The sequence below is a fragment of the Protopterus annectens genome, chromosome 5.part0, assembly GCF_019279795.1.
Source record: "Protopterus annectens isolate FY-2018-M chromosome 5.part0, PAN1.0, whole genome shotgun sequence".
Classification (NCBI taxonomy): domain Eukaryota; kingdom Metazoa; phylum Chordata; order Ceratodontiformes; family Protopteridae; genus Protopterus; species Protopterus annectens.
In genome coordinates, this window is record NC_056735.1 from 894,049,436 (window position 1) to 894,075,024 (window position 25,589).

A 25,589-nucleotide genomic window follows, 5' to 3' on the forward strand; every position below is an offset into this window, starting at 1 on the left:
TTGTCCTGCAGGGACACAGGTGGGATCCCAGGGGTGTATTTTCTGTTTCCCATCCAGTCATCCAGATTCCTCTTAAAGAGGACTAGTGAGGTACTCTGCTTGACATGGCGAGGGAGTCTATTTCACAGATGGGGGAGTCACTGGTACACAAATCTATTTCGCCAACAAGTTCTATTAATGTCACAGACCAGGTTGAACCCTTGCATGTGGGTTGCATGAGTGGAGTTTGATTATGGATATGCAGCAACTCCATCAAGGCTGAGTCTGAGATGGCCTTATATGCCATAAGCAGATCACTTCTGAACAGTCTGTATGAAACTGAGTAGAGGGACAGGGCTTTTAGCTTATCTGTATAAGATAGGTGTTTGAGAACCTGGATTTTCCTGGTCAGGAACCTCTGTGTTCTCTCCACCTGCTGCATGTGCTTGGCAAGGTACATGCCGAACTGGGCATTGTACTTGATAATGTCTGATAAGGGAGGAGTACAGGTATGTTATGACCTACTTCTTCCTGGATGAAATACCCTTACTTATGACGTGGGCCATGTAGAAAGCCTTCCATAAAATGGAGCCAACTTGGTAGCCAAAAGTAAGGTTGCTATCAACCTGGGCTCCAAAGTTCCTCATGACTGATTGCCTGCTTAGTATATTGTTATTAATGTGATAATTAGTGGGGATGCCATTTTCCAGAAAGAGGATAATGATGCATTTCTTGGCATTCAGTTTGAGGCCATGTTTCTGGCACCTGTCATTACTCTGGGTAAGGCCCTCTCAGAGGATGTTCACATCATGCTTGGTCAACCACAGACCACTGGTTTTGGCTTGCACCTCAGAAAAGTATATCCCAAACAGTAGAGGCCCCAAGACTGATCCTTGAGGTACACCACTTGTTACTGGTCTACTACTAGAGGTGGCTTCCCATATTTTGACTGAGTCAGTTCTATCAGTGAGCCAATTAGTTACCCATCTGGTAACATATGGATTGATGCCTAGATGGGAGAGTTTATCTATCTATTTATACAAAAAGTTCATTTATGCCCAAGGGGGGAATAGTGTCAAACGCTTTGACTAGATCAAGGTAGGCAGGGTGCACTGTCTTTCCCTCATCCATGGCTTTGGTGCTTGTTTTGAAGAAGGCGACCAACTTTAACAGGTATGATCTCCCTTTAACAAAACCAAACTGTGTCAGAGCAAGCATTTAGAGGTTGCCATTGTCCTTATTAATAAGGTCTGTGATAATGCTTTCCATGGCCTTGCAGATCAGGCTAGTTAGGTTGATGGGCCTATAATTGCCTGCGTCAGCGGACGCTCCACCTTTGTGTAGAGGGATGACAGTGGCTGTCCCCCATTCTGCTGGGATGAAGCTGGTGCACAGACTTTGGGTGACTAGGGTGCTTAGTGCTTCTGAGAGCTCTTTACAAAAAGTTCATTTGACAAAGCTTTGGATTCTCTACACAAAAATAACCATAACTTGATTTTGCTGTGATTGTTTATTTTTCATGTACTTGTAGCACTTACAAAAAGCAATTGTTTAAGTTCTCAAATTCTGTGACTTGTGGGTCTGGAGGAGGCTGAAGCAAGGAGTCATGAAGTTGGAGGTAAGGAAAAAAAACACATACATACAATACACACTGAGCAGAGTGGAGGAGGGGCATTGACTACAACTCTGATCTGAGATATACAAGTATCCTGTTTTTTTGGCTTATTTATATTGGTTATTGCTTCTAGCAATTTATATATAACACTTTTTATTGCCTGCTGCATACTTTTACTGTGTTTTATTGCTATTAACTAATCTGCACGGGTAACTGATTTGTTTGCAGTTAAAAGCATTCTGTAGAGTCTCCTTGCTCCTTTATCTGTTTAAAAACTTTCATTTTGTGGCTCACTGCTGTGATAAAGATTTCTGTAGTGTTTCCTGTCTAAAATATAGCTTTAGTATTGTTCCCCATCCTCCCTCCCTGTTGGTGTCTTGTTGTTATACTTAGTGGCTTTGCAGTTGCCTGCCCTACTGTAAATTTGATCTGGGACACTCCTCCCAGTCTAGCGTCATTAGGTCATTCTACCTAATACAGCGAGAACATCCGAGATGGCCTTCTGTTCCTCCTTTCTCCCTTTCTTAAAAAAAAAAAAAAAAAAATTGCCTGAATCGCCTTGTCTTCTGACTGTGCTTCTCAAACATTTTGGAAATATAGAGTATATTTTAGTGCATTTATTAAAACTGTATTTGCCTTAACATTGCTACAACTCAAGCACTCTAGGTGACACTGCATCTGAATTGTTTTTGTGTTTTAGCTGCTTTGCTGTATATATAGACTTCTCTGTATATGTAGACTAGCTACTTATTCTACTGTATTACTGCCTCTTAAATCATTTTTCAGTTGTGCACTTGCCTTGTTTCATTTAAAAAGTTTTAAATTGCTAATTTTGTAGAGTTGTAATTGCATTTAGTGTTTAGGACTATACACTCAGGTTTGTTAGCCTTTTCTGTGTTTATTTACTGTATTATTGTATAGTTTAGCCTGTTTTAACCAAAAAAATACTATCTTGTTTGTTCATTTCCCACCTTTCCTAGCCAGTATAGTCCATATCCCAGACTTTGCTTGTCTCAGGACTTTATTTCTGTGTTCAGAGCTATCCAGACCTTGCTGTGGTAGAGGGAAGTCCTACTGCTTACCAGTGGGAGTGGTGAGCATTTTACTGCCTGTCTAACATTAGAGGAGTGGTTTACAGCTCTGAAATTATAATTTTATTAGCCTTTTTGGGCTGATTTCTATCCCTTTCATCTTTCTGAATTAAAAATGCATGTGTTTGCGCATTTTTGGCATCGTGCAGCACCACGGGGCTACAGTTAATCTATCCCAGGTGCCAGAAGGTCTGCTCTTCAAATTTTCCCTTAGAACTAGCAGGTTTCTCAGTAGTAGCACTAAAATCTGAACCCCTGTGACTAGCACTTGCTCTAGAACCTGCTGGAAAGCACTAGGAAGCCTGAAACTGATACAAGCTCCTTGGCAATAAGGAGAAATGAATCGGAAGGCACTAAACAGCCTATAATTGCAAAGTACTTTGCAAAGGTAAGGGAAACAGGCATGTCCAAGGTTCAGCTTCCCGTGATTTCTCCTGTCCACCTGGTGAATCTGGGCACACTGGGGCAATGCAGTAACTGCCTCATGTACACAGACAACCCACTCCTCCTACCACTCAACACTACAACTTGCGAGAGATGCACTTACATAGCCAAACTGGAAGCAAAGCTCTCTCCGGCCAAGATTGGGCTAGACAGTCAAGAGGAGAAGGTTAACACCTACACTACACCTCAAGCAACTCATAGCCCTTCAAAACCCACACCATCAACACCACACATAGCAACACTAAACTCATATATGCGGAGGCCATTAACATTAACCTGCCCAAGCAACAAGGACCTCCGAAGCTGAAATGCAAACAAACACCAGTCACAACCAAAGTGACACATAGCTCACAACACCAATGTGCCACACAACAACAGCCCCTAAGGCAAGACAATGTATCCAACACTTTAGTCATAGGTGACTCTATAGTCAGGCACACTGATGCCCCACTCACCAGGCTGAACAAGGAGAAAATTGCAGTCAGCTGCCTGTTGGGTGCCAGGATCAGCCACATAACGCATGCACTCAAGTCACTCCACAACAAGTACAAATACAACTCTGTCATTGTCCATACTGGAGTGAATGACTTGAGAAATACCTCCCTGGACTACATGAAAAGAGACATGAAAGAGCTCTCGGATCATGTGGCCCAGGCAGGTATGACCCTAGCCCTGAGTAGCTTGCTGCCTTCGCCCAGAATTATACCAAAGTATAAAGACAAAATGATTGACTTCAACAATTGGCTAAGCTTCTCTTGTCATTCAAAGGGGATCCAGTATTTGCCTGCCTGGGAAGACATGATCGACAAACCATGATGCTTTGCCAGAGATGGTCTGCACCTGTCACCCCTGGGATTCAGGTTACTGGCTAAAGCTCTTTCCACCCCATAGTGCCTTTTTTAGGCAAGGTTCAAAGGACAAAATCATCACCGTAACAGATACAAGCATGCAAAATCTGAAGGTAATGCTACTCAGTGCTAGAAGTCTAAACCTTAATATGCACTCTCCTGAGGCACTCCTAAAAATGGAGACCATCGATATTTGTGCAGTAACTGATACATGGTTCAAGGTTCCAGAGAGCACCCCTGCAATACCAGGCTACAACTCTTACCATACTTTTCGGCCACAAAACCAAGACCAAAACACTAAAGGTGGCGGAGTATCCATAATCACCAAGGATATTCACACCTCCAGACTAGTTGCCCAACACAATGCATCTGAAATTCTCCAGGTACAACTAACACTAGGTAAGACTGCAATCCAAATTGTAGTTTGCTGCAGATCCCCCACCATGCCCCAAGATTCTCACTACACATTTCTAAAAATACCGGAAAATATTAACTTACAATCAAATACTGGGTGATTTCAACTACCCTGCTATTAATTGGGAAAACTATTCGGGTACCAACACCTTTTCCCAACAGTTCTTGGAATTCATAAATTCCAATGCCCTGAATAAACTAATCCATTGTCTGACCAGGGGCTCCAATATCTTAGACCTGGTCATTACCAACATGGTAGATAGATTCTCCACACCAGTGGTCACCCCCTCTCTGGTCAGGTCTGACCATAAGCAAATCACCCTTGACATCCACATCCCACCCCCCAGTAAGGAAACCTCCATAAAAAAACCTTCTCCAAAGCCAACTTCATGCTACTAAAGTCAGAAGTGACAAACTTCATGACACCCATGCAGACGGGATCTGAAAGTTTGACTGCTGAATCCTACACTAAGGCACTGTACGAGCACATCCACTCATGCATGAATCGTGCCATCCCAAATAGAACCAAGATGCTCTCCTCTAAAAAAAGGAAGGCAATCTGGTGGTCCCCTGCTATAAACAAACTATGCAACAGAAGGAAGAAACTGTTGCAGAAAAAAGGAAAATCCCAGGATGCAAAAAACTCCCTTACCAGCCACAGTAAGAACCTGAGATCCCTCATAAAATCCTCAAAAGCTAGTTACGAAAATAAAATTGCCAGATTCCAAAGACAACCACAAAGCATTCTATAGTTATGTCAAGAATCTAAATGGCAATGCTCAGATCTGCTCTGAGCTACAACAGAATGGCATTAAATATACTGATCCCAAGAATATTGCCAATATCCTGGCAGATTGATTTAGTGCCAACTTCACCCCCGTCTCACCCCCTAAGCAGCCCACCTCAATACCAAAAGATTGCCAAATTCCAGTAATCACATCCACATGGGTAGAAACCGCACTCTTCAAAGCTAAGAATACAGCATCCATGGGACTAGAGGACATCCCAGGCTGTGTACTACATGAACTACAAAATGAACTGGCACCTCACCTAAGTGTCATGTTTAATCATAGCCTCACCTCAGGCTTCATGCCCACTGAGTGGCGCACAGTTGCAGTTATCCCACTCCACAAGGGGTGATCCACCTTGGATCCCAGGAACTACTGTCCCATCAGCCTGATGAGCCTGATCTGCAAGGGCATGGAAGGCATTATGATGGAACTTATAAACAAAGACATTGGCAACCTTCAAACATTGGACCCCACCCAGTTTGGGTTCATGAATAGCCGATCTTGTCTCCTGAACCTGATTGACTTCTTAGAATCAGTCTCCAGAGCTGTGGACGAGGGTAAGATGGTCCACACAACATATCTGGACCTCGCCAAGGCCTTCAACACCATCCCCCACTCTGGAATCATAGATAAACTTACTAAGCTGGGCATAAATCCGTACATCACTTGATGGGTTGCCAACTGGCTTACTGATAGAACCAAGACTGTAAAAGTAGCAGACTCCAAATCCAGCTCCAGACAAGTGACAAATGGAGTACCTCAGGGTTCAGTCCTGGGACCACTCTTGTTTGGCATCAGCTTCTCTGAAGTACAGGCCAACACTGAGGGACTCTGGCTAACAAAGTTCGCAGATGACTGCAAACTGGGAGCCATTATTGAATCCCCAAATGATGTGGATATTCTACAAAAGGGCCTTACAGAAACAGATGTTTGGTGCCAGAGCCATGGGCTTAAGCTTAATACCAAGAAATGTATAGTTATCCCCTTTGGAAAAAAAAAACATGTACCCATGAATTACCACATAGGTGGCAGTACATAAAACATTGAAAGTGTGATGAGAGACTTAGGGACACAGGTGGACAATGGTCTCACCTTCGATAACCACATCACCACAACAGTCAGGAAATCCTTCTATGTGGCACACCTCATCACTAAGGGATTTTCATCCAGAAAAAAGGAGGACATTGTCCCACTGTACTGATCCCTCATTAGACCCATTATAGAGTATAACGCCCCATTTGGTATGTACCTCACAAGACATCTGCAACTGCTGGAAAGGCCACAGAAATACCTCAATAAAGGAATCACAGGCCTAAAGCAGATGCCATATGCTGACCATCTAAAAAAACTCCAGCTATACTCTGTGGCATATCATCTACTCAGAGGCGATCTCTGCTTAACATACAAGGCCATGTCAAACCCTGAGCTGTTGGACATGCTCCACTTAAAGAAATCCCAATCTCTCAGAGCGACATGCTGCAGAGATCTAAACCTTGTCATCACAATGAATAAAACATGCTGGAGGGATAGGTTTCTGACCCAGAGACTCCCCATACTCTGGAATAGACTGCCCATACATGTCAAGCAGAGCACCTCCTTGGCCCTCTTCTAAAGGAACCTTGATGACTGGATGGGAGATAGGAAATTCACCCCGGGGAATCATGTCATTTGCCCTACTAGACAGGGGTTCAGGGAAGTAAATATTGTGGGAAGAAATATCCAGGGAATTGTTATGGCTAGGCTTGTATAGGCCCTTGGGCCAATAGCCTAGTACCAACCTATGAACCTATGAACCTATGTAGGACACAGCCAGGGATGTTGTCAAGTCTCATGGAGGATGTATATTTTGCCTTTAAGAGGGAATAATGACCTGCATCTTGGTGATGAGGGGAGGGGGGCAGGTGCTGGGGATGTCCTAGTTTACTGATGGGGGGACAGAGGGGTGAAGTTTTCACTGAATTTGTCTGCCAGCAGGTTGGCTATATCCATGGCATTTGTGTATGTGGTATTCTTGACCACATATACATACAGGGTGAGTACTTCCTTCCTCTGATGACCAGGCTTTAACTGAACTTGATATTACATTACCTTTTGTATATATGAACTCACCCCTTCACTATGACTTGTTACCATTAATATCATTACCTTTTGGTGGTGATTAAAATCATTTGTTCAAAGTTAGCTAAACTAAAATGAAATTAACCTTGCCAAGCAGAATTGTGATCTGCTTAGAATACCAAAACAAATTCCTGGCAATTTTAGTTGAGCTAGCTATAATAAAGTGCATACGGTAATATTCAAGATGAAAATGCAACGACAAACTCCATATTTACATGGCTGCTATGCTTACATTCTGTGTACACTGTAGGTGCTTCTTTGTCAACATTTCATAGTGAACCTCCCATGAAGTATGTGTTCAAATGGGTCTACCTGATAATACTGACACGCCAAAACACAGACAACGAAATAACCGACATGAAAAAAACAACAAAAAAAGAAAGTTAAAAAACACAAAACTTCACATGCCCGACAAACCAAAATCCCGACAATCAACAAAACAAATACCTTTCCCGAAAAACACACACACAAAACAAGCACACCAAAAACCTTACAAACCTACACTAAACCTTACATACACAACTATCTATGCACTAACCTTAACCCAAACCCTAACCCTAAGGTCCGTCACTATCGCACACTTACCTTACTCGCACCCTAACCCTAACTCACTTAATCTGCCTCTAACCCTTAACTCTGCCACTATCGCATACTTACCTTAATCGCACCCTAACCCACTTAATCCACCCTTAACCCTCTAGTCCGCCACTATCGCACACTTACCTTATCCGTACCCTAACCCTAACTCACTTGACCTGCCCCTAAACCTAAAGTCCGTCATTATTGCAGACTTACCTGACCCACACCCTGATCCTAACGTCCGTCCCTATCACACAATTACCTTAACTTGTCGGTGTTCTCAGCATCAAGATTCTCAACTGTTGGTCTTCTCCATTGTTGATCTTCCGGTGTCGTAGTTCTCTTTGTCAGTGTTGTGCACTTTCGGCGTTTTCAGGTAGACCCGTTCAAATATGTCTTCTAAGAAATAGTATATGTGTAGCATTTGATGTACAACAGACTTTCAATTGTTACCACAATAATATGATGGATGACGTGGAATACTTCTAGACTTTCATAATTCTAACTCTTAGCACAAAGAAATATCTCTACACCTTATCAAATGCAGTGAAGCCACAGTCAGCAATAATCTGTACCTGAACGTCTAAAGGAAGGAGCTTGTTCAGCCAAAGAGTGTCATACTGCTGTCAATTTCTTTGGTATAGAACCTTAGTTAGGCTATTAGGCACCCTGTACAGATTCTCAAACTGCCCCCATTAACTCAAAAACTGAGAAACCAAAAGAAGAAAAAAAAAAAAAACACAACAAAGCAACAACAAAAAATGCTTTTCTTGTAAAGACCAAAACTACTCTTTTCTCTGAAAATGTTACAAGCACGTTGCTATAGTTATGTCATTACATATTCAGTACTTTGACACTTCAGCCATGACCACCAATGCAGTGATGTAATGCATTTATGAAGTTGGTTCTGTAGACCCCCAACACTGGTACCTGTCACTTGGGCTGATTCTCATTGTCCAACTGGGACAGCTGTCCACTTTACTCCACCCTTGTTGTGGCTTTTCTTTTATATTTGCTGCCATCTCATGGAAAGTTTATAAGCCTCTACAAAAGCAATTAAATCAGTGTAGTACCTTCATTCCTACAGAAGTGCTTTCTCAGACCACACCACAGGTTAGTTATCAGATGATATAATATGGTAAGTTCCATCATAAAAAATGTTCAAAGCATAAGCACTTGGATGTTTATCTGTTAAACAGCTACACTTCCAATCAAGGGTCTCATATACTTTCAACTTCTTCCTATATCACTACTTGTCTACTTATCAGAAGCTGCATAATCTCATATCCCTTACCATGCTCTTCCAGTGTTCCACCACTACATTATCTGGTGTATAGCATAGTCAGTGACTAAAAGACACTGATGTTTTCCTCAGGCTCTACTTACTCAAACAATATCTTTCCTAATGATTTTTTACCTAATCATAGCACACAATATGACAGCCAGTATTTCTTAATAACACTTCTTAGAAAAGATAACAGACACCTTCATCTACTGCATGTATTACACTCATGTTTTATGTTGATATCCTACATCTCTGGATGACTAAATGACGGGACATGATCTCCTCAATCAGTTCTTCGTGATTGCACCTTTTCCTGATTATATTTCATTTAGGTGACCTTACCATAAGATTGCAGTTTATGTGACTACTAAATTCCCTTTGGTAGGGTATTTATCTTTTCTCCATGGTTATGCAGCTCTGAATTTAGTATATTTTTGTAAGGGAGCTGGTGGAGGTTAAGGCCTCCATAAAGGGTGAACACAGACAGGAAAAAGAAGATGATAGTTCTGTTGAACAGTTAATTGGCTTTGGGAAGAGATTCCCAAGCCTTTTTAATGAACATATTTTCAGCAATTAAGGAAAGGTTTCTACTAGAGGACTCTTACACCCAATTTCAAACTGTTAGAGACTTTGTCTCCCTCAGGCCATTCTAAACTGACAGCACTAAAGCTGTAAGTATAACCACACTTGCCTAGTTCATTATATATTCACCATATATTGCCATAATAGCGACAGTACCTCAGAGAAAGCAGACAAACAATGCTCCCTACTAAAACAGACCCCCTGGATAAAAGTCTACGAAATTTATCAATCTATGCTCCCCTCTCACATCTGTCCATGATTTGTGACTAGATCTGTGACTAGTAACTTAAAGAACACAATCGTGGGTAAACATTGCAGAAATGAGAATGCTTGAAGAGTTGCTGGGCTTACAGTCCATCACTGGATGAGGAGCTTGAGGATATTGGAGGTTCTTAGTATATAATTGCTGTTTCTTTGGATCAAGAAAGACAAATAAGGTCATCTGGACATTATGTAATGATGGCCACCTTTTAGTTCATTTTGAAAAAAAGTTTCATAGGTATCCCATTGGCAGACTCAGGTCATGCCAATCAGACTGCATCTCTTTGGTGACCTGTACTGTTCAGTGGTCCACAAGACAACATGGGATCTAAAGTCCAGTAAAGGGAGATTTGGTGTAACCGGCTTCATTTCCTACTATAACCCTAAGCAGGAGACATTGTGATAATCAGTCTTTACCTACACATGTCAGTTGAATTTCTTTAATATACAAATTATTATTTGTTAGTTTATATTGTACCTGTTCACTATTCTGTTCACTAATACAACTACGATAGATTTTGCGCTTTTAGTCTGTTCTAAATGCCAATAAAAGTTGATTTTGTATAACATATTTTGAGCCTGAGTTGAATTTTTTTTGCATCCATTTGACTTTTATTGCCACTTGATTATGTCTCCCTCTGTCTGATACTGTTTTCTTTCAGTCTAACTGGAATGATAGGTGACTGAGTCAATATCTCTACATGACAAATTATGTGGCAGAGATACAGTCTCTCCACTCCACACACATAAATACTTTGACACACAGGCATCCTATATGCAACAATGCCTCAATATTAAACAAAAACCGATAAGGCACAACACACACACACACGCACACGCACACACACGCACACGCACGCACACGCACACACACACACACACACACACACACACACACACACACACACACACACACACACACACACACACGTGCATAAAGATGAGGACAAGATAATATGATCATATCACCTAGGCGTCAGAAAACTAATTTCAACAAATTCTAACCTAGCCATTTATCTTTTTCTTGTTGACTACTGTAATTGCAGTTTAGATCAAGCAATATTTTCTGCAAAGTTGCAATCTTTGTGTAGATCAGTTGTTTTGTCCTGAGATAAAATTTGCTGACACCAACTGTTGCAACTGTGGCAAGAATAATAGCATAACATACCTCCTATTTACGATTATGAACTTTTTAACATAATTATGAATGTTACTTACATTTTTCTCAGCTGTAGCCTAAATGTGCTGAAAAAATATGTTCACATTGTCTTTTATTTATAAAACAAAATAAGGTGATAGTGTTTTGTGAACATAGTGATTCTATTGCTTTTGCTTATTAATATGTGGAGCAAAGCAATTAAAATTAAACATATTAAGTTTGCCAGACATAAATTCCTCAAAAAAAATTAAACCAAGAAACAAACAAGATTTCTGCTGCTTAGGAAAGATTGTTTCATTCATTCTGATGGAGTATAACATACATAACATTTTTTTTTCTGTATTACATAGATAAGTTATAAAAGATTATATTGTCTTGGTAATACCAACAATTTCCTGTAGTGATATATATTTAATTTAAAGCCAATGTCTTTATATTGGTTTTCATTTAGGAAACTTTTTTATTGCCTTTCTTTCTCCCGCTACCTTGTCTCTCCTTCTCTCTCTCTCTCTCTGCATCTCCTCTCCATTATTTCCTGTATGTGTGTGTGTGTGTGTGTGTGTGTGTGTGTGTGTGTGTGTGTATTATCTACCTGTCTCTCTAACTCTCACTCTCTCTCTCTCTCTCTCTCTATATATATATATATATATATATATATATATATATATACAGATCAGAGTTAGTATATATAATTAGCAGTTGGTGTGAGGGCACAGACCCCCGCCTGGGGGACAGAGGAGGGCTTGCCCTCTGCAAAAAATAATGTTTTTATTTATTTATTTATTTTTTTATATTTAAAGTTTCCTTGTTTTCTTGTTTCTTGGTACATGAGTAGTACCACATTGGTACTTCCCTGTTCAAAGTGTTGTGAGTTGCCTTTTGGATGTTGACATTCATTTTTCTCAACCAAACAAAGGTAAACCATATAAATATATATCTAGTAGGCCAATTTTCAATAAACCAAGACAAGAATGTTAAAGTTTCACATGACAGAAACTTCACTTTCCCATCTTTCACAAGATTGAATGATGAAAATGCCAACTTTGGCTGATCTGCACTGACCAGAACAGGAAATATGTTCATTTCAGCAATGTAGTGTGATCACATAGTTGATATATTTAATTTGCAGGGGGTTTGGGAGGTGCAGGGAGTGTAGGCCCCCTGCAAAAACATAAACATTAGAAATAAAATAAATTTAAGTATTTACCTGAGAAATCTTCACTGAATATTCATGAGGGTTGTTTACATGTTTAGATTTTGACATGAATACTCAGTGGGATTTTTATGAATATGTGGGTATTGGTTGGTGAGAGGGGTATAGTTGAAAGTTAGGTACTTATTACGAATATTTAAAATTGTAGGGTATTGTTTAGATACCATGCATTGTCACTTTCATTATTGAATTACATGAGGGGTAAGTCTAAATTATGCTTTGTCATTCTTATGATAGTCGGCGATTTCGATTTTTCAGCCTTGCAAGTATGCAGTGTTTTGGTCTCGGCAATTTGAAAGTCAGTCTACTGGCATTTCACTCTTGTAAAGTAGACCCCTATATGTATATGTATATGCATATATATATATATATATATATATATATATATATATATATATATATATATATATGTACATATATTTATAAATATATTGATAAATAGATTTACATTTAGTTGCAGTTCAAAATATTAATAGATTACAATACATATAGTTCAGAATGCAGATACTGGGAAGTATATTTGTTCAAGTGTTATTGGGTTATGGTAAGTGTACGGGTTAAGGAAGGTGATAGCTTTAAAGTTGTGCTTGTTTGTTTGTACATGTTTCACTGCATGAGACTGTCTTGTGTAGTGGTAGTTTGCAAAAAGGTTTATAAGGTAAACCTTTGTGAATTACTGTACTTAACAAGATGATGAAATAATTATTTTTTTACTCCTATTACAGAAAATATAACAAAAATACTATTTTCCAGATGACTGCACTTATTTTTCAAAAAGATAATGTATAATAGTGGCAGAATGACTAAAATCACAGATAGAATTATTAGCTTTATATGCCACATGAGGTCAATCAACATAGTTTGCTATGCTTCATATACTAAAGTCTACTCTGAGATAAAATTTGCCAGGCATTTATAGTACAGATCCATGTCTGTAATGATTAAAAGGTAACTACCTGAAATGTTTCAAGGATCTGAAGTATTTGTGTATTGCACAAAATTACAGAAGTGTCAAACATGTAATACTGTAATATTGTGCACGTATACTTACTAATAAATATTAATGTAATCATCATTTTTTTAAACAATGTATTTATCTAACTGATGTCAGAATTTCGGAATGACAAACTTTTATTTATTATTTTTATTTATTTACTATGTGTTATCCTATTAAGAATGCAAATATAGTTAGAAATTCCACATATATATGCAACCAGCCAAAGTGTTTTGATCCTGTTTTTCTTCACCTTTCTACCCAGGAAGTTTAAATGCTGAACAGGAAACTATTTGTTCCCTTTGTCCCTTTAGTATATTTTAGTAAATAAAATGCTAAATGCTAAAACCCTAAAAGCAAGTTGAGTGATCTAAAATCATTTCTCTGTTTGGAAGTTGTTGATCTTATTACTATTGGTGAAGACTGGTTAAAAAAAAGTCGGGTCATACCTTGTTTCCTTGTTGCAGATCCTGTGAGACAGGTAGTATTATCTCATTATTTTTAAGGTTCCCTTAAATGTTAGAAGCCAAGAAAACAACCCAATCAACATAGAAATTGTTCATACAGCAACAAATGAAAATTGTTTTGAATAAAATATTACAGGAATCTCTTGCTGTTGTCTGGGACCCCTATGGGGTGTATGGATTTCTTGAACAAACCAGATTGCAAAATACAATGAAAATGCAATACTTAGGATTGCTTTTAGCTGCCAAAACAATACAACATAAAATAATTATGTTTAGATATTAATTCTATGTTAATCTAAACAATTTGGAGCAAATAGCATGAAATTTGTTTAGGAATGACAATATCATATGGATCACATAGCAAAATCTTTAATCATTTCTTCACATTATTACACCTTAATACAGGTCCATATGCCATCATTTTTAATCTAATAGTAAAATTCAAGCTCAGTCATATATAAATCATGCATCTGGTACTTTGGCAATATAAACTATTATGTAAGAAGAGATGAAGCTATGAAAACAGATGAGGATACCATACTTAGTGACCCGAAAAATCTTACTGTGATGCCATGAACAAGCTCTGTGATATTAATTATCTTCCACATTCATTAATATATACATTTATTATATAAAATACAGTTAAATGTTAGAATTACCCCAGTCAAATAGCATACTACAATTAAAGTATAGAAACTGCATCCTATATTACCAACTCGTCCACATCTAAACATGAACATAATGTGATTGTATTTTCTGAAAGCAGCAATAAAGTATTTTTAAATCAAATATCAAAACCGAAAGAGAAAATTGCATGTGAGGCATGGTATTAATAAATACACAAAGAATTTTGCACAAATTTCATAACAAAGACATTTGCCAAAGTGGCAGGACACAGATTAAATTATCCATAAATTAGTACAGTATGAAACTGCTGCTACGTGTCCTGTTAAAATATTATTATATGGATGCATCTTTGATCCATGTTGACAATTTGAAATGTTTACCAGGTCACAAAGGGGTGATGGTGATGGTTCACTTCAGACCCAAACAATTTTAGATCCATTAACCTGGTCCACATTCTTTTCAAAATCATGAAGCGATCCATATGGAAACTATTCCAAAACAATAATAAAGGTCTATTTATTTTAAATATGGAAGTATAGGGCTTTGGTAGACATACTTCTTCTGAATCTCATGGAATTTCTCAAAGAATTAATGAAAGATTGTAAATGCATGCTGCTTAGTTTGACTTGTTAAGACATTTTCATATAAAGAGATAATGATAGATTAAATATATTACATGGTATGATGAGCCATATGCCGTTTATAGATACTGGATACAAAACCATATGTACCATATCAGCTTAAGTGTTGGAGGGGGGGGTGGAGGATATCTATCCTTCCTGGTAAGTGACATCAGTGACATCCTAATAGGATTTATATTGTAGACATTTAGTTTGGACTGTTGTCCTTGGATATAAAAAGGGGAACTAGGCCCTAGATAATGAGATATGCAGATGACTGCAATTTATTCAAATAGGGTAACAAGTAAGTGTTATCCAGGATGGTCTACAAAAAATGCTTACTTAACACAAAAGCCATGAACTCACCCTTTATGATAATCATGAGGTATGGCTAAAATGATATAATTTATGATTACAAAAGAAATGGTTAGCTCATAAAACCACCACTAAAGATCTAAGAGTAATAGCAGACATCACTTTATCTTTGACTAGTGCATATCTACTAAAATATTAATAACATATTCTACTGCCCTTTGAATATTAAAGGCGGAGTCTAGCTGCTTTGTGGAAATAATTGTACTACTCTGTCCTCCACTAATCTGACATATTCTTGAGTGAAATTCTATGTTTTGTAGCCTACAAAAATGGAAATAAGTTGAAAACCGACAGTGATTTCTTCTTAGAAAGACTGCAGGATTGGTTTCAGGTATTTTTCAGTACTTGTAATATATTCCTTATGTGTTATATAGAATTTATCTCTGGTCTACAATCCAAATGCCTGATCTTCTTTTACTTGAAAATCTGCACCTGGATCACACTACTGGTGAAGCTAAAACCAATCAAAGGAACCTAATACAAAAAGTAAATACCTATAGCAAACAAAATGAGAAATGACTTATGAGAGACATTCCAAGATTATAAAATTAATTACTAATATCTTTCGGCTTTTCCCAGTTAGGGTTCACCACAGCGAAACTCTGGTCCACTAAAATTATTAATTACCTCTTATAAAAGCAACAAGGTTTGTATTATTGACTTTCATAAATAATCTTGATACCTTTATAGTGAGTAGAAAATATGAACATGACATTTTCACAATTAAGCTTTTTAAAGACCATTTGGTGGTAATCTTAGCAATCAGATATAACATATGCAAACTAAAGCTTAATCTTCTCTAGGAAATATTCTGCGGAATAATAATATCTTTAAGTCATTGTTGAACTCACTGTGAAATATAATAACAAATTTACATTTATAGCATCTTCCAAAGTCATACTTTTTATTGTAATTACAACATGTGAAGCAATGGTTATCATGACCTCAGTTTAAGAAAAGAACAATTTCTTACTATTTTTCAGAGTCCATTAGTATTAGGACTAACTCTAGCAGACATAGGTATTGGAACCAAGACTGTGCAATACAAGTCTGAATGAGACTTCTACTAATCATGAGAAGAACATTTACAACAGTAGCAAGAAAGATAAAGGTTTATTCTAAATGGCGACATAGAAGGTAGCACACGTCTGACAAAATTTCTATGAATAAAATTAATGCATACTTAAGACAAAATCCAAAACACATTTTTGTAACTTATTTGTTATACAGGCATGTTTTCCTGAATTAAAAAAACAAAAACATGACTGCATAGTTTAGTATAGCATTGTTGATTGATATGTTTTATTTGTGTGCATAGATTTAGAGGTTTGAATGTATGTATATTAATTTGCTGCATTTTTGTAAACAATGCTATTTTGCATCAGAAACTGGGAGACTCAGACTTCAAATACATCTAGCTAAAATTAACTAATATTCTTTTTCTTCATGGAAACATTTCAGTGAGGCCAACAGCCTTTATTGCTATCATATTCACAAGGTTCAAATTGCAGTGTTGATAATAATATATACTGAAAACCTTGCCTGTGTAATTATATATTTTTTTTAATTTGGAAAGCCTAATGAAATCCAGCCTAGTCAAATTTTATCGTTTCACTTAGTTTAAAGAAATGACTTTTTCTTTCTGTTACTGACTGTAAGTTGACATCTAATTGAATTTTAGCTACTATTCCTTTGTTTGCATTTGACAGTATATATTTTAATTTACAATCAGATATTCTGCCTTTCAGTTCCAGAAATACATCTGCTGCAAAAATTACAAATATTTTACTCTTAACACTGATGTTAGATGACCTAGTCAGAGAGGAAGCTTCATTCTTTAAATCACATTAGAAACAGACATTTTTGGTGAAAATGGAACATGTCTGAGTATTCCAAACAATCAGTTCCAAACAATGCACAATGTAATTAGCTATGAAATTTTCAAATGTTTCAGAATGTTCTTTCTAATTTCTTTTGTTCTTATGCCATAAATAATTGGATTCAGCATTGCAGGAAGAATAACATACAAACATGAAAATAAAACCAAAGCATCAGAGCCAGCTACTTTACCTAATCTTTGAGTAATAAAAGAAAAGGATGCAGTTATATATTGAAATAGCACTACAGATAGATGTGATCCACAAGTGTTTAAGGCCTTTTGGTATTCCTCTCTTGACCCAATATTTAAGACAGCTTGAAATATCTTGATGTATGACAACACAATAAGAACAAAATCAACAAGAACAATTAAAGATATTACTATTATCCCATACACATTGCTAACTGTTGTGTCTGTACATGCAAGTTTTACAACTGACATGTGATCACAGTAAGAAATAGGAATAATTCTTGAGGTGCAGTATGGTAACCTTGATGCAAGCCACACTTCTGGAATGATTAAAATTATTCCTCTGATATAACACAGCAATCCAATTTTCAGCATAAATGCATTTGAAAATATATTTGTGTATCTTAAAGGATTGCATATGGCAGTGTAACGGTCAAAGGACATTGCAACTAAAACTGATGATTCTGCTGCAGAGAAGATATGAATAAAAAACATCTGGGTCAGACATGTTTCAAAACTTATTTTGTTTTCCCTAAACCAAAGCATTGCCAATATTTTAGGCAGGACAATGTTGCATGTGACAAGATTTATGATGGCTAACATGCATAGAAAAATATACATAGGTTCATGAAGGCTTTCCTCTATTTTGATAATTACCAGAATTGTAACATTACCTCCCATTGATAACATATAAATAAATAAGAATGGTACAGAAATTAAACTCAGCCGCATTTGGTTTCCTGAAAAAGTAGTAAGAGTAAATTCTACAGGGAGACCTGAGATTATACTATTAGTTTCATTCCCCATTTTTAGGGACATCAGAGCCTGTTTGCTTCCTAAGAAACAAAACAAAACAAAAAAAAATTACATGATTAAAAATAATTCCAACAGTACAAATTCTTTGCTTGCAACACACTGACTAAGGTCAGTTGTAGTTAGTATTTTAAGTTATGCAAATCAGTATGTTTTTGCCCAATAATCTACTAACATTCTTCAAATCTGAGGAAAATTGCAATGTTTTTAGACTATGGAGTAGCAAGTATACACAGCTTATATGTCTAAATGTTGTTAAAATCAATTAACAGTCTTAATGCATATATGCAGAAATGTAAATACAAAATATGCATAATTTCTAGTGATACACAGAATATACAAAAGTATTATTTTACTAATGCATGTATCGGAATTGCATTATGACAGTCATTCAACATTTTTTCAGCTTAACATAAAAAAGCTGCTACATTATATACATCCCAAGCATTTTCTTTACCTAGCACATGCCTTTGAAGAATGTTGGCAGTCTTTTCTGTTAGCTGACAGAATGTGCACTACTGTTGTGAACTTGCTGCATGAGTTGTGTATTAGTCATTCGTAGTGCCCTATATACAACTGTTTAATCTCAGGAGAGAATAATTATCATGTTAGATGGATAGTGGCAGTTCATTAATGCTTATGATCTTGGCACCTGGTGCAAAATGCAGGAGAATGTTTCGGTGAGGTACCTCATTAGGAACTGTAAATATATTGAAATGTACTGGAGTAATAGATGATATTTTATCGGTGTTTAAATAAAAATATGAAATACATTAAAGTAAGTATAAAATAAAATATTCAAATATAGCTATGAATTTTCAGTATAATTAATAATAGTGTTGGCAGATTAAAAATTAGATGTGCACAGTATAAAATCTGTAAAACAAAATACAGTGCAAATAAAGATCTGGCATTTTGTCCATCATTTTTGAGTTGTGTTCATAACAGTCACATGGCCAAAATCCTGTTTACAAAAATGAAGGAACTGCAAATACTGGCATATGAATAACTAATAGCTAGAAATACACAACATGTAAGCATAGCTTTCAATTTCTTTTCGCAAAACTCAGGGACAAAGTCAAAAATAATGGGGGCCAAATGCTCAAAAATCAGAAATAATTTTAAGAATAAATTCAAGTCAATTGGAAAGTTAACAGAACAGCATTTTTTTCATCAGCATGCATTTTCTGAGGACTTAGAAGCATGAAACTGTAATGTAAGGCATTATTGACAACCTCTTATCTTCAGTGAGTAACCAGAAAATCATTTTTTGAGGGACAGGACATATTTTTGAGACAAAAAAATCAGAGAAATTGAATAGCTTTTCATCTAAGGAAAGCAATAACAAAATAGCTAAGTATTTAATCTTCAAGATCTCACTCAAATTCACTTTCATTAAGATGTGCATCATAGTCTCATAAGTAGATGCTAGCCTACCAATCTGCAGAATATTACAACCCTATCAAATAATCAGAGATCATTATCAAACCATGTAATTTTATCTGTGAGGTTAAGGCCTTAATCATTATGCCGTCCCTCCACTTATCACGTCATTCCATTCCGTCACATTTCAAAGATGGAGAATTGTTTAGTCCAGCTTTTTTTCTGCTGTTAGAGGGAAACATGACTTCATCACAACCTGAATTCCAGCTCTAGAATTGTAATTTCTGCTGTTTTGAAGGTATAGGTGATGCACAGAGCAGTCTGTAGAAGGACTACAGAGAAAGATACATTTGTTTTGATTTTTCCCTCTTTTCTGATTGTCTTTACTTGCAGCATTGTGATACAGGGTAGTGAGGTAAATTCTAAAGGGGGAGAAGGAGAGTGTAAAGCATTACATTTCATGAGCAAGAAACATGAATAGTAAAACAGATACCTCCCTTTACACTTAGAAACAAGGATGAAAACAAGAATATAAACTATTAAGCAGAAGGAGAACATAAAAAGGCAAACCTTGTAGATAAAGATTAAGCACAGACTGAGCATATATTTTCTGTTAAAGTGTCTACAAATATGTAATACAAATATAATAAGTTGATTTATTCTGAAAAGGGCTGACTGATGCAGCATTTCTTGTTCATCTGAATGACTTGAAGACTATAAAGATTTTTTTATGTAAGATGCTGTTAAAAAAGCTAATTTTATACATTATACTTAGAAGAAGATGGTTAAATACTCCATGTAATACATGTATGGGTGCCATAACATCAGTCATAAAACATATATAAAGGCATTTAAAATGTTGTAGTCTTTTTTTATATTATGCTTATTTTGAGAGGCACTTAGGAATTAATGGTGCAGTGAATTATGCAAAATAGTATGACAACAGTGATACACACTAGTGAAAAACAGCACAATATGCATCACTTGCAAATGGCCACATAATGACATGCAAGTGAGTGTCAACATGTTAATGGGAGCCATTTTATATGTAAATGAATAAATCAAATATGGCAGCATGATTCAGAAGCATAACATTAATACCATGAGCTGCAGTGATCAGCTGATCTGTTTACCATAATTTGTTTTCAGAGTATAGGTGAATCAATTACACCAAGATGCTGCTAGAAGCATATGCTGTAGCTGGTCAGTAAGTTTAAGCTGCTGTTTTGAGAACAAATATCCATGATGTTGCATGTCACAACTGTCTGCACTCCAGCAGAGTCTGCTAGTAGCTGACTTATCATTATTTCCATGACTGAGACATATTGACCTTTACAATATGAATGACTATATAGTATAGAAGTTGGTAGGCATGTGTCATCCTTACATGGAATCAGGTGAAAAACAAGGATTGCCTGTCCCAGCAGTCATAAAGATTTATATGGCATTAACAATCCTTCCTATAGAGACCTTTCAGAGTCTGACAGGGGACACATTAATAGTTTCACAGGTATCTGCCTTTTCAGTCCCACACCAGGTTCTTAACATGATACTGCAGCATGCAAAGGAGCATATTGGGTTTCCACAAATAGGAGAGGAGACACTGACAATACCAAAAACGTGTACTATTTGGCATAGCCTATTTTCTGAGGTCTTGGATGGACTTGGGGAGACTAATTGTGCTATCATTGCCATTAAGGCCCAACTTGCCCATCAAGTGTCAGGTTGTGTGCATTGCAGAACATCTTTAATCCAGTGTGTCTTTGCACTATCCAGTAGTTCCCACGCTTTCCTTAACTGGCACATGTGCAACTGATGTCAGCATTCTATCCAGGGCTATATTTCATAGGATTCTCTAGTTTGTAGGTGTCAGCAAAGAGTCCCCAGTAGTCACCCCAATGAATGGAGATAGCAGACTACTCATAACTGGTTCCACTGTTGTGTGTTGCAGAAGATACAGGATATGGCTTGTAATCATAAATGATGATCCCAATCAGTAACCCCTGGAACATGACAGGGATCTGTAGAACACTGTACTGCCTCCAACATGTAACATCATAGTTTCTGAAATTTTGCCTCTGCTGCATGGCTACATCTGGTGGCATGTTGCAATATTCCCCAGAAACCTGCATCATAATATTTATAGTCAAAAGTATAAAATATGCAATATCTCAAAAACTTCAGAATGTTCAGCAACTGTATTAAACTGTGAATAAACTAAAACAATATATATATATATATATATATATATATATATTTTAGAAATATTCAGAATAATAGTAAATGTAACCTTAAACATTTCTAGTCAGCCATTAAAGAAATCTTACAACACATGGAAAAATTCAGCATTAACCCCTCTCCCAACAATTGCCCCTCAAAACTGCAACACAATTCAACTCTTATTTCATAGATAGTGGAGTTCCCCTAAACAAGGATTTCCCAGCATCTAATCCAACCCTATACAAGACCCACATATTACCACATCCACTTTTATAGTCAAACCTGTATCCACATCTTACATAAAATTAAACTCAAGCCATGTTCTACTTTAGCTGATAACCTTCCAAGTGAGTACCTAAAGCCAATAGCATTGCCTATTCTGTCTCAGTCCTTCTAAAAAGGTCACTCCAGGAATCCCACCTTCTCCGTCTCATTGAGGAAAAAAAAATCACATATATCTATGCAAAGTAGGAAATTCAACAGAGATTACTAACTTCAGATCTATAACAATCTTACCCCCCCACCAAAAGAAAATGTATTCAAAACAAATTCCTAAACTATATCTTGCAGGATGAACTCCTGTCCTCCTCACAACATGGTTTCTGCACCTTCCATAGTACTAACATTGTACTTCTATCCTATATAGATGCTGTCGATAAGACTACAAATAATAGCAAACGAGTCTCCACCTTATTTCTAGACTTATCCAAAGCGGTTAACACAGTTTGTAATGGCAAATATCTACTTCAAATGTCCTCACTAGATTTATATCAGTCCACCTTTCTATTATTCAAAAGCTACTTGATCAATATGTATCAGTTAGGAAAATGGCACTTCACCCTCTCTCCATCACTCCCAGTCACCACTGGTGTACCACAAAGCTCTATCCTTAGTTTCCTCCACTTTACCTTTCTCAGCAACACCTTCTACGCATCCACACACGAGGCCTCCCTAATACAGTATGCAGATGATTACATACTTATTGGCTCATCTGACAACCTGGCACATCTGCAAACAATTACCCAGGAAGCTTTGACAGCCACTGAAGTATGGCATTGTAACTAACAACTCATGCTCAACCCCCTCCCCCCCAAAAAAACTAACTCCTTATTTTTTCCTCAAATCCATCTCTCATGAGAAGACAACATTTAATATCCTTTCTCTTAATACTAGCATTGAAGTCACGTCTCCTAGCAATTTACTAATGATAATCTGAAATTTTTGACCAGCATATACACAATTTCATAAAAAAAAATCACCAAAACCTAGGGATGTTTTATAGAGCCAAAACCTATCTTACCAATGCAACTAAATCTATACTTGCCAGTACTTACGTCCTCCCCTCACCACTTTTTGTCACTTCCATCCTTGCTAACCTCCAGGTATCTCTAAAATCTAAACTTAAACAATGCTATAAAAATGGCTAATGCAGCAGAATCGGCTACTGTATAGCACTAAAAAGCACACACTGGTTAAAACTAACATCAACTAAAATAAACAAAGCTTCGTACCACATATAAAATTATGCAGTATCCGTTTGCTTTCTCAGCACTAAAAAAACATTCTAACCAACTATGTTCCCAATTGGTCATCACAATCCAGTGACCAAAACTACTCTCTGTCCACAAGCCTATTAAATCTGCTGGGAATGGTCTGTACTCATACTATGTTCCTAAGGTCCGGAATTCCTTAACTGTTTCCTTCAAGTCAATACCCTCCCTCAAGTCCTTTAAAACCATTTTGAAAGACTTCCTAACCAAAATTTGGCTCTCTTCTTGCTCAACCCCAAGATAAACTATATCCCTATATATGATTAAATACCTTGTCATACCTTACACCTCCTTGCTACATATTCATACCTTAAACCTCTTTTCTCTTCCTTCTCTCCCTTCTTCACTCACTTCCTTACTTCAGTCAATTTCTTTCCCTTGAGTCTCTTTCTAAATGTGCCATAGACCTGTTTTTTTCTCCCTTCATATTGCAAATCCCATTTGTATTATACTAACTTATTTAATTTCTACATGAACTGGCTAACATTTCTCTAAATATTAAATCATTGGCATATACGTTGTGTCTATTCTTTAGTAATGTTTTCACATGATGTCTGTTTTGGAATAATTATTTAAACTGTAGATGCTTGTATATTATTTTTTTAAGATTCTAAAATTATTGTTCTTAAAATGTTTATGAAATATTTTGGAGCTTTTCTCCTTGAGCTTTTCCTAAAAATGGGCACCTACCCATTTGGAATTCCCAGTAATCAAATGTCAGTAAACAAATACATAAAATGTTTTTGCACATCTACAATACTACCATAACAGGACACTGCAAAAATGGTGACAACATGGGACATAACAGTACTGCCTGACATGCATATCACAGCAGCAGGGACGGAGCTGAATGAGGAGTTATCAGAGGAACAGGCAGGAGCTCTTGCAAGGCAGAGAAAGGAGCAAAACATAACTAAGGGCCATGACAAGACAGAAATGGAACAAAACTGATATTTGAATTAATAAATGCATTCAGATTATGTAGTACTGTGCATATAGTGGTCACGCTTTGCATCAAACCTTACCATAACCTCGCAGGTTAGAGAGGTCGGCAGGGCAGAGTCATCCTCATCATCATTTGCACAGTTGGAGTGAGGTACATCGACATGGGATATCAATGCTATCATAGTTGAAAGGTCATGGGTAGTGGAAGTTGTTGGCTTGCAACTGACTAGGAGGATGAGGGTGTCAAAGATCACATCTTCCTGCAATGGGAAGGAGCTTCTGTGAGTGGAACACTGCTGGGTGTAACATATAGATCCACAATGTCAGAACTGGTGACATCATATTCAAGGGATTATGAACCAAAATATTAGCCTGTATGAGAACCCCAATGTGCCCCCCATAGTGGCATTCCAGTAGAATGTTGGTACTCATGACCCCATGAATGGGTATGGGTAGATGTCATTTATATTTATATTTAGGTTCATATGGGTGATTTTAAGGCTAGCCAATGTCCATTTCAGAGGTGAGAATCAAACACAGTACTTTGTGTCTATGAGTTCATTAACCATTACACCAACCCCCAAACTCCAACCTCCATGCTAGGTTACAGGGGAATCTGATGGTGTTAAACTGCAGAACATTCAAAAAAAAGCCAGCACCACAAGGGACACCAACTTCAAATAATTTATTAATAATTTATGTATCAGACCGGTTTCAGCATATAGCCTTCATCAGTGATAAGCCATACTAACAAATGGTATCTTTATATACAAAAAAGACATAACATCTGTGATCTCATTTCACCTTGACAACAATATAGCTACATTTTATCATTGATACCCGATGCAAATAATCCTCCTAGTTTTACAATCCATTTTCTTTCCTTATAATTCAAAATGGAATGCCACCCCGTTTTAAAGGATCTAATCCCCACAATTTTATCAATCACAACAAAAGAAAATCTAGTAGTAGGATGAGACTGGGTATGTCTATACAGGGCATTAGTTATCCTTTTATTACGAATGTCACTAAAATGCTCAGACATCTGGTGCCATAAAGGCCTGGAAGTTTGCCCAACATAGAAGGCAGAGCATATACAACTAGCCAAATATACAACCCAGTCTGACCCACAATTTGCATATATGCGA

General features: G+C 37.1%; 1 protein-coding gene across 1 annotated transcript in view; it reads right to left on the bottom strand.

Annotated features, from left to right (window-relative positions):
* Positions 1-25,589, bottom strand: part of LOC122802279 — a 122,603-nt gene that overhangs the window by 50,185 nt on the left and 46,829 nt on the right. Inside the window, exons 2-4 of the mRNA XM_044071929.1 lie at positions 17,394-18,366; positions 17,223-17,227; positions 11,013-11,147 (exon numbers count right to left, since the gene is read on the bottom strand). Of these exons, the coding sequence (XP_043927864.1) occupies positions 11,013-11,147; positions 17,223-17,227; positions 17,394-18,366 (1,113 nt within the window). The remainder of the gene's footprint in view (positions 1-11,012; positions 11,148-17,222; positions 17,228-17,393; positions 18,367-25,589) is intronic.